Raw genomic sequence first — 10,931 nt, 5'->3', positions numbered from 1 at the left:
TTTAAGGTATAAAGAAATATGGTTACACCATTTTTATAACTCCAGACTTTTGAAGTAATGACAAGTGGTTAATTTTACGAATGATAGGATTAAGGATGTCAATCAGTATGATTTTCGTACGATACCAACTTTGAATATCGAAAATCAAAATTGTTTCTTATTGAATTTACAGAGTATGGTATGGTTTCGGTATTTTTAAAACGGTTTAGTATTAGATCAATGTAGAAAAATAGTTTAAACACGGTATCTAGTGTGAATACAATTTTAGTATGAACGAACCCATGCCACTCTTGTTATTAGTTCATTAAGATCTTAATGAAATTGTGATCAAACAATTGATAGAATCTAATATTAACAGAAACAAAACAAGTAAATCTAAGAAGATGAGTGAATGATGAAACGACAGACTGAAACAGTGAATTAGGGACAGGTTAAAGGTAAAGTGTTTTAATTATAAAATTACATTTATATCCCTTAATTTGGTATGGTACCAATTTGATACAGTTTTGGTGCATATCGACGATATAAGTACCTGAAACTGGTATCGTATCATATTGAATTTTGAATAGTGCGGTTTGATATGGTTAAACAGTTTCGGTGTACAATTGACACCCTTAATGAGTGGTATCGAGGAGGAGGATTTTTGGACCTTGAAAGCAGTAGTGAGATTGCCCTAAGATCTAGAGATTGTTGGGGACCCAATCTGGAGGTTGCTCTGGGATTTGAAAATTTGTTGGGGACCCCGCCAGGTGTCCTGAGGTTGAACGGTGTTTTCTGCTGACTAAAATATAGTTAAAAAACACACACACAATCCGTTACCCAAAGTAAAAGACTTAAAATACCAAATTAAAGAAGTTGGAAATCTAAAAAGATTAGATAAGGGCCCATTTATTCCAAGTTCACAAAATTTACCTAAAAATTTTAAGCCACCGATGGCTCCAAAGAATCATCAATTTATCAACAACAACTACAAAGTCAAAGACTTGTTCCCCAAAGCAAACAATGTCAAACCCCTTCGAGAAGATGTGACCTTCAGACCACCATAGCTCCAATGCTCCCGCGTTAGTTATGTTTTTTTAGTGTGACTTAAATGCTGCACAAGCATGTGAAGCCAACCGTCGAGATCAAAATTTCGACCGTCTATTTTGGTGTGTTTAACAAAATGGACGGTCGAGATCGAATCTCGAAATCTCGACCGTTAGCTTCACGAGTAGGTTACAACTAACTATAAACAAGTGACACGTCTTCACAACAAATCTCTAAATCTAGAAAAACCATAATTAACAACATTAGGTTAAGAGTTAAGACATAATTATCAAAAATCGAGTTCCCATAAATGATGTCTCAAGATGCGTGCGCGGTTGTCCATTCTCTACGACGACTCTGTCCAACCGCCTCACCTGGCCGAGTCAGCCTCCTATAATCAAAATTAATTATTTAATTACAAAATAAAAAATCATTTTTTTATTAAAAAATTCATTCCAAAAGAACGTGGGCAGTCATAATCGACTCAATTATTCTAAAACTAATTTTCTCATCCGTTAGATTAGAATCTTACCGTTTTTAGTTTATTAATTAATGTCGCCATCACAGCCTCACGAGCAAAGTTTTAAATTTTCAAAATCGGAGAAACTAAAAAGTCTCTGGTCAACCTTCCCTGCGTCACTGCTCTTCTTATTCTCTCTCTCTTTGCATTTGCATATATATAAATTTTGCTCTTCGATCCTTTAGATCCAGATAAAGAACGAAGATCAGAATTGAAGAACCTGAAGAACCCAAAATGGAATTAGCAATTCCGACGTCACCGGAATTTGGAGATTTCAATTTCGCAAGCACTTGTTCTACACCTTACGCTAGTGCTCCTTCAACTCCTAAGCGTTTTGGGGAGTTCTATCGCAGTGCTCCAACCAGCCCTTCTCGTGATTTCAATGATTTTTCATCCTACCCTGGTAGGTTTAGCTCTGCAACTCCATTTGAGAAGCCTGAAGAAGAAGATACTTTCTATGATGATGATGATTTCGCATTCGGTTCCAATGGTGAGATGGAGAAAAACTCTCTATACGCGGAGGAGCTATTTGATGGAGGAGTAATTCGACCGCTGAAGGCCCCTCCTCCTCTGAAAATCGGTCGGAAATCTTCAACCTCTGTTTCGTTATCACCCATCGCTCAAGGGAAGAAGATGATTCTTGATGCCTTCTCGCCACGACAGAAGAAAGTTACCAATTCATCCGTTGCGGCAATAGAACAAACACGTAATGGGTCAGACAAATCTCAAGCTCGAGGTAGAGAAAGAGAACCCATTTCGATGTCTCCGAGGTCTGGTCGTAAAGGAGCCAGATCACTCTCTCCCGGTGGAGTTACAGAGTTCTCGTGGGAAGAAGAACAGAAGAATCGGCAAGAGAACACAAAAGCAGAAGCATCGATGTCGAAACAATCTTCTTCTTCGTCTTCTTCGTCTCTCAAGGGCTCTAGGAAATGGAGATTAAAAGATTGGCTTTTGTTTCGAAGCGCATCAGAAGGTAGAGCATCAGACAAAGACCCATTAAAGAAATACACGGTTTTGCCAAAGAAAACCCAGGAATCTTTGGAAAGCATTGGGTCGCCGGCAAGATCAAGCCCGAGAAGGAAAGTACCTGTTTCACCTCACGAGTTGCATTACATGAAGAACAGAGCGGTTGCAGAAGACATGAAGAAGAAAACCTTCTTACCTTACAAGCAAGGGCTATTGGGTGTTGCCAGAGGCTATTTTACTAAAGGATGATAATGGAACGATACCTGATACCTCCCTTCTTATGGGTTGCAGAGACTCCATGGCCGTGCAGCTAAGTTTGCTTGGATATCTAGAAAGTCTTTTGTTGTAAAGATATTGTTCTTCCTTGAACTGTAGAAGCTGGTAGTGAAAGGAGAAAAACTCAAAATTTTTTTGTTTTTCTTTTACCTATTTATTAATTTTTTCAAAGAGTGAATAAAGTTAAGTTATACATCCAAAAACCAGTTTATTTGATTCTCAATTATGATTATCACAGTTTTTTCATTAAGCATGTTTGGGTTTTGTGAAATCATGGTGTTCTTATTTTTCCTTGAATTCCTCCCATGCTGCCATTAAGAATGGTTAAAAGGGTTTTAGCTTTCAAATGAATTTGGATAATTTACAGATGATGGTTTTTTCAACTAAAGATTATCATGGTGTTCATGCGCTTCGCACCAAAAAAAAAAAAGTGTTCATGCGCTTCGAGAGAATGGTGTTGAAGTCTTGTTTTCTACAAGCAATAATTAAAAAGTTAAAGGTCTAGATCCGCTACCTCATTTGTGTTGAATCTGTTGATGTTGAAGTATTGTTAAATCTAAAGCTTACACGAGTCATGAGATTTTCTATTAGGTGCATGTACTTTGCTGGAAAGCCATTGATGAAGTAAGCAATCAATTCATGATTAGTTAGCTTATAATACATTAGGTAAAAACATGAAAATGACAATGAAAAACCTACTACAATTTTCTATCAATTTTCTCCATCTTCCACCCAAAATCTATGGAGATACTAGTAATATACATGACAGATCTTATTGTATTAAATTTTAACTAAAGTTTAGGGGAAGAATTACTTAAGCTACCCAATTAGGAAGCAATCTCCATCACACCAATAGTTGTCTCCGAAATTCATACAAAGCTATCTATGCATTGAATATAGGAGATGTTTTTTGAGCAAATTGCACTGGCACCAAAAAATTGAGGCCTTAAAACTCCGACACCTTATTTTATGTTTGAAAAACACAGACATTCAAAAATTGAATTTTCATTGGACATAATGGTCCAATTTGTCATTGAAAACCGTTAAATCACTATTTATTTTCTTTCAATTCCAAAAATATCCCGTACAATAAACATTGACTTAACGGTTTATATTGACAAATTGGACTAATGTATCTAATGAAAATATAATTTCGGGGTCTATGTGTTTTTCGAACATAAAGTGAGGTGTCATTGCTTTAAGTCTTTCATTTTGAAGGTGTCAATGCAATTCGGTTTTTTTTTATTACAAAAATGAGCCAAGAAGTATAGGAAAGGTGAATTGAAAAGCAAATTTAAAAAGTGAAGGTGTGTAATAATAGATAGAGGTTCAACCACAGCCTTCTTAGTCTTATTACTTCTATAAGGGTGATAATTATCATCATTGTATTAGAATCACATCCACAGACAATCGAGTGTAGATTACCGCACTGTCGGGCGAGCACATTGTGTTACACTGACACTTTTTCACCACACATTTTGTACGGAATCCATGTGAAACTTACTAAAAATCTATTCTTAAATTATTCTATTAGTTTAAGATATGGGCTCTACATAAAATGTGTGGTGAAGAAAATATATGTGCTCTCCCGACGTTGACGTGATCCAAACTCTGGATAATCTGACTAAGTGACATATGAAGTATGATGTGATCCAAACTCTGGATAATCTGATTAAGCGACGTATGAAGTAGGTGAAATGGCATATAGAAGAGTATCGAATCAAAGTCAAATTCTATGTGTGCTTTGGGGCTTGGGAGTGTTTATCTCTGGGGAAAAAAATAAAAAAAAATAAAAAATCCCCCAATGGCTAGGCCTGTTTGGTTACATGAATCTAAATATTTCAAATCTTTAGATTCATAAATGAGAGATTTATACCCGTTTTGGTTGTGAAAATATCTGGGTTTATGAAATCTAGAGATTCATCATTTTACACTAAAAACGTGAATCTGTAGATTTATGGGTATACTATAAAAGCGCTAAATGTTTGCACATTCACAAAAATCACAAATGAATCCACATATTTTATTCCATAGATTCAGGTTATCCAAACAATTAATTTATGAATCAAGACTCAAAAGATTTGAAATCTCCAGACTCGTAACCAAACATGGCCCCATGAATCCAGAGATTTCATTCCACTACCAAACATCTAATTTTTATAAATTATAACTCTATAGATTTGATGGATTCATGAATTTGAGAATTATACCCGTTTGGTTGTAAAAATCTCTAGATTCATGAAATCTAGAGATTCACCTTTACACTAAACGTGAATCGGATTTATGGGTAGGGTGAAATCCGAGATTTCAAAAGTTATGCATTGCACATTCACAAAAATCACGCGATCAAATAGTTTTTTATGAATCCACAGATTTCATTCCACAACCAAACATCTAATTTTTATAAATTATAACTCTATAGATTTGATGGATTTATGAATTTGAGAATTATACCCGTTTGGTTGTAAAAATCTCTAGATTCATGAAATCTAGAGATTCACCTTTTTACACTAAAAACGTGAATCTGTAGATTTATGGGTAAGGGGTGAAATCCAGAGATTTCAAAAAAGTTATACATTTGCACATTCACAAAAATCACGTCGATCAAATAGTTTTTTTTAAGATGAATCCACAGATTTCATTCCACAACCAAACATCTAATTTTTATAAATTATAACTCTATAGATTTGAAATCTCCAGACTCATGTAACCAAATAGGCCCTAAGAGAATCTTTCCTAGCCTTGTATATGTTAACAAATTTTCAAGTCAATCATCTACAATGTGAGTGACTGATAAACCATTACATTCTCTTTCTTTCTTCTTCCTATTTTCTTTTTTCTTTTTTTTTTCTTCCTTTTTTTTTTTTGGTAAAATAAACCATCACATTCAAAATAATGGAAAGCAATATCAAATACAGTTTAATTTAACTATTAAATTTCATTGACAAAGATGCCTCCTATTCTCTTCTTCCACTCAAATTCCCCTCCAAAGCCCCATGCTTGTAACCCAGCAAAAGTCATCTTCATCAACATTTCCATTACAAAGAACAAGTAAGCGCTGACACCCAAAGCTTTTTTTTTTTCGGTTAAAGACACAAAAAACTTAAATTGCATGCTTTGGATCTTCATGTAAACTTCCTGGATTTTTCCACACCTAAGAAACATCAAAGAATCTCAAATGCCGTATGTATAAATTGTCGGCCAGAAAGGAGTTCAATCTCAGAAACCCCTGAATCAGCCAAGCTGCAAGACACCCAATGGATGCTGACACAGGCTCTGTTGATGGGTCCATGACAGAAGAGATTTTTGTTTCAAGTGATCTTACTTGTGAGATTTGCATAGAACCCATGAGCAACAACAAAAAATTCAATAACGGAAACAGGTGTTCTCATCCATTCTGCTTAGATTGTATAGCTAAGTACATAGAAGCTAAGATGGAAGAGAACACGGCAGATTTGTCATGCCCTGCCACAAACTGTGACAAGCTTTTGGATCCTTTCTCATGCCAATCGATTCTCTCAGCCCAGATATTCGAAAAATGGTGTGACGTGTTATGTGAATTTTCTGTTGTTTGGTCTCGTGATCAGAGCTTGCATGCGTACTGCCCATTCACCGAGTGTTCGACGTTAGTCCTGAATGAGTGTGAGGGAGACAAATTGTGACCCGAACAGAGTGCCTCAACTGCAAGAAACTCTTCTGTTTCCAGTGCAAGATCCCATGGCATGTGGGTTTCGAGTGTAATGAGACAGAGCAGCTGAGAGATGAAAATGATATCCTATTCGGTGAGCTTGTTGTAAGGAACAAGTGGATGAAATGCCCAGGCTGCAACTTCCGTGTGGAGAAAATTGAGGGCTGCCCCAATATTACTTGCAGGTACGATTGCTTCTTTTTCCCAATTTTCTTACAATTGACTTTTGCAGAGTTTGTTATTCATCTGGGTGCATTTGTGCAGATGTGGGATCCTTTTCTGCTATAAGTGTGGGAAAATCAAGAATACTTGTGTATGTTACAGAGCAATTGCTGCTAGAAGGATTGAAACTCCTGTTGATAATGGAAGACGAAATGCCTGTATGACTTTTTGCTGCAGCAAAACCATATTTCATGTGTTAGTTAATGCACTTCTCTTGGGATTATTTATTGGATTATTTGTGATCAAAAGCCAAGCCCTCTCCATCATTTACACAATAATTTTTTTTGCATACTATCTATTTGTCTTCTCTCCTACTTTGTATAGAATGGGTTGCTTTTGCTGTTGCTCAAATAGAAGAGATTGAGTCTGAATCCTCTTTTCTTTTTGGTTATATGATCTTCATATTCTTCAGCTACATATTTAGAAAGAAGACCTACAAGGTATGTTGAAGTGGGCTTTCTTCTTGAATATATACTCTGAAGGATTTAAGGATAGAACATCTCAACTTGTATATATTTTCTGTGTCAACGCCTCCACTGGCATGATGGACACCCACTTATCAGTTTTTTTCTTCATTGTATCTCAGGCTCTCAGCCCGGTTTGTAAGGATGTTAATGGGTTTGAACCCAAAAATAAAAAAGTTGTTAATGGGTCTTTAGGTTATTTGCAGCACAAGTTTCATTGGTTATGAATTCAACACCAAATTAATAAAGTGAGATTTACAATAAATAATGAACAAAAAGAAAAGAAAAGAAAGAGATTTCCAATAAATAAAGAGTAATTTTCATCGAATCTAAGGTTTGGTCTATGTCATTTTTAGTCCAAAACAAAAAAATCGAAACTTTGCATCTGCCTTCTTATACTATAGAAAAAGTCAATTTAAGGATAAATTATCAATTGTATGACCATTTTGTGTTTTTTTTTTTTTTTAAATTTTTTACATACATATCCCTACCTGCTATGAAACTCATGACTCCCCTTTAATCAAAAAATTATAGAAAAGCTAATGCAGGGTTGGTTGAGTGGTAAAGATCCATGCTTCTCAGTGGGGAGGTTGTGGGTTCGATCCTACGGCATTCTATTTCCAGTATTAAAAAAAGCATTAGTACCAAAAAAAAAAAAAAAGTCTTAGAATTTAATAAATTTTAAATTATGACCAAAATACTTTTATATATAAAAATGACTCAAAGTACTCCTTAGTTTAAACTTTATTTACAAAGATTAACCACTGAATAGGATATCATTTTCATCTAGATGAAAATTGATTATCTTTTTTAATTAAAAATTTTTGCATACACATCCCCACTTGCCATGAAACTCATGCCTCCCCTTTTAATCCAAAAATTATAGAAAAGTCTTATAATCAATAAATTTTAAAATATGACCAAAATACTAATATGTAAAAATGACTCAAGTGCCCCTTAGCTTAAACCCTATTTACAAAGTAGAATCTTAGCCGAGAGAGATGAAGAGATTCCCCCTTCACCCATTTTTACATTTCCCATTTGCTCAGTCAGCTCAACCAATGAACAAACACTCATTTCCATTTAAGGTTAATCTTTGCAAATATGGTTTAAGCTAAGGGGTACTTGAGTCATTTTTACATATAAGGGTATTTTGGTCATATTTTAAAATTTATTGAATTCTAAGACTTTTCTATAATTTTTTGTATTAAAAGGAGAGTCATGAGTTTCATGGCAGGTGGGGATGTGTATGTAATAAATTTAAATAAATAAAAAAGCACCTAATTGCCATAAAAGTGATAATTTTTTTTCTATAACACAAGAAAAATAGATGCAAAATCTCAATTTTTTTGGACTATAAAATGATATAGACCAAACCTCAGGTCTTGATGAAAATTACCCATAAATAAAAAAATGTGCAAAGCAGAGGGTGATGCAATCACTCTCATCATATTTTTATGAATAATTTTTTTTTCCCTTTAATTTTTTGATATCGTGACAACAATTATACAAATATCTAAAGTCATGAAGTGCACTGGTTACCTCCCCCAGTTGATGGATTTGATTGAGATACAATAACTAGATATGGCGTTATCAGTAAAAGCAAAATGGAGAAGTTGCTTTCACTTGTGCAAGGAAAAGCCCACTTTGAATGTTCTTCAATCTATAAGATGTATGCAATCAAAAGGATCATGATTTTTTTAGACTCTCTGGTCGACATAAGCACTATTCTACCTTCAAGACATGCTAGGTTTAGTTGAGATATTTTTGCTTTGAAAGAATTATTTACCTTGTTTTCTCAATCAATCATTTGGTATATATGTGCACTATTGTGCACAACAGAGGATGTTTTCTGCAACCTAAACTCTAAGATCTCATGTATCCCATTTTTATTGGCCTTTTTTGAAATTTGAAATGTTCTTGTAACAAACAACAATAAATAAACAAAATGGTATAGTAGAAGAAGTTCATTGTAGGCAAGGGTGTCAATCGGTACGGTACCAACTTTGAATACTGAAAATCAGAACCGTACCGTACCGAATTTACACGATACGGTATAGTTTCGGTCTTAAATCGGTGCGGGGAAACGGTTTAAACACAATATCTAGTGCGGGTACAATTTTGGTACGAATGAACTTATGCTACTTTTGTTATTAGTTCATTAAGATCCTAATAAAATTATAATCAACCATTTGATAAAATTTTATATTAACAAAAATAAAGCAAGTAAATCTAATCAATAAATACAAAACAAGTAAATCTAAGAAGAGGAGTGAATGATGAAATGAAAATTTGAAATAGGGAATTAGGGATAGGGTAAATGTAAGTGTTCTAATTGTAAAATTACAATTTATATCCCTTAATTCCTCTACAGTTTGCAGAAATCTTTGATGGTGAAGCCTTGGCTGTAAGAGAACGGATCAAAGCTGCTCTTGAGTTGGGACTAAGTCATGTAGCTATAGAATATGATAATTTGGAGCTGGTGTCAATTCTCAAAGTACCCTCCAAGCCGGCCCCTTTGACTTCTCAAGCGGTGATCTCAGATATTCGGCTCCTTGCAGCCAATTTCTCTTTGTGTTTTTTCTCTTTTGTTCCTAGAGAGGCCAATGTGACGACCAATAGTCTAGCAAAGGTGGCCATGTCTATCCCGGAAGAGACATGTTGGCCTATTTCCACTCTGTGGTTGGACGACCCTAGTTGTGTCCCCATGTGTTTTTCCCTCTAGTTGAATGGATTAACTTCAAAAAAAAAAAAAAAAAAAGAAGGTACGGTACCAATTTGGTACGGTTTTGGTTCATACCAACGGACAGATAAACAGTTTAAATGTTTTGGCAAAAAAAACGGTTTCGATACACAATTGACAACCTTAGCTCTCCAGGGCACCTGATGGATGTTGACACAGGCTCTGTTGATGGGTCCAAGACAAAAGAGATTTTTGCTTCAAGTAATCTTACTTATAGGACCCTTTGAGTGACAACAAGAAATTGGGAAAATTACATGCTTAGTTACTTTTAGGTTTTCTTGTATTAAAGTAACCACTCAATGTTTTACTTAACAAAATTAGTTAAAACTGAGTTTGCATTTACAAAACTAATTAAAATAGAGATTTTCCATCTCTTTGAACATTTTTATCCCTAAAATTGACCATACCAATATGGGTGGGGTGAAAATATCCAAAGAGTATGAAAAATTAATATTTTTTCCTTTTAGATAAAATAGTAATTTTTTCTCTGCAATATGGTTAGTTTTAGGGGTTAAAAATGTTCAAATTGATGAAACTATTTTAGTTAGTTTTGTAAATTCAAACTCAGTTTTATTTAGTTTTGTAAAGTGAAATATTGAGTGATTAATTTTGTAATAGAAAACTTAAAAGCAACTAATTACGTGATTTTCCCAAAACAATTTAACAATGGAAAATGAATCTTTTCTTTTGGTAGGAGAAACAAATCTCTTTTTTTTTTTTTTTTTTTTTTTGCCAACCCCGGTTTTATAAACCGGTGGTACGACCCGCATCGCACACCTGGCTATGTTGGGTGAGTCTCCCAGCGGGAATTTTTTTTGCATCCACAAGGATTCGATACCGGAACTTTGCTTAAGCAAACCAAGCTGCTTACCACTTGGACCAACCCCCGTTGGTGGAGAAACAAATCTCTATCACATCAATAGTTGACTTGAAAATTCATACAGAGCCTATTCTTGGAAAAAATAAAAAATATTAATTAAAAAACTATGCGAGAGAGAAATTACTCTTTGAAATAAATGCAAATCT

General features: G+C 34.7%; 1 protein-coding gene and 1 pseudogene across 2 annotated transcripts; both read left to right on the top strand.

Moving 5' to 3' along the window:
* The first annotated feature begins 1,732 nt into the window (after positions 1 to 1,732).
* LOC149014954 (uncharacterized) lies at positions 1,733 to 3,105 on the top strand. Its single transcript, XM_089156876.1, has one exon. The coding sequence runs from the start codon at positions 1,781 to 1,783 to the stop codon at positions 2,759 to 2,761; it is 981 nt and encodes a 326-aa protein (XP_089013002.1). The 5' UTR covers positions 1,733 to 1,780; the 3' UTR covers positions 2,762 to 3,105.
* Positions 3,106 to 5,820: 2,715 nt separating this feature from the next.
* Positions 5,821 to 9,887, top strand: LOC149014953 (uncharacterized; annotated as a pseudogene). The gene is made up of 4 exons (XR_016173426.1): positions 5,821 to 6,661; positions 6,741 to 7,016; positions 7,111 to 7,138; positions 9,537 to 9,887. The product of XR_016173426.1 is annotated as an uncharacterized LOC149014953 (transcript).
* The last annotated feature ends 1,044 nt before the right edge of the window (positions 9,888 to 10,931 follow it).

Source organism: Hakea prostrata, chromosome 5, assembly GCF_041222555.1.
Source record: "Hakea prostrata isolate BN-2017 chromosome 5, UWA_Hpros_2, whole genome shotgun sequence".
Classification (NCBI taxonomy): Eukaryota; Viridiplantae; Streptophyta; class Magnoliopsida; order Proteales; family Proteaceae; genus Hakea; species Hakea prostrata.
Note: the sequence above shows the minus strand (reverse complement) of the source record. Positions and strands in the feature narration are given on the sequence as shown.

Excerpts from the sequence above, each read along its gene's own strand:
- LOC149014954 (XM_089156876.1), top strand. The coding sequence starts at position 1,781 with ATGGAATTAGCAATTCCGACGTCACCGGAATTTGGAGATTTCAATTTC.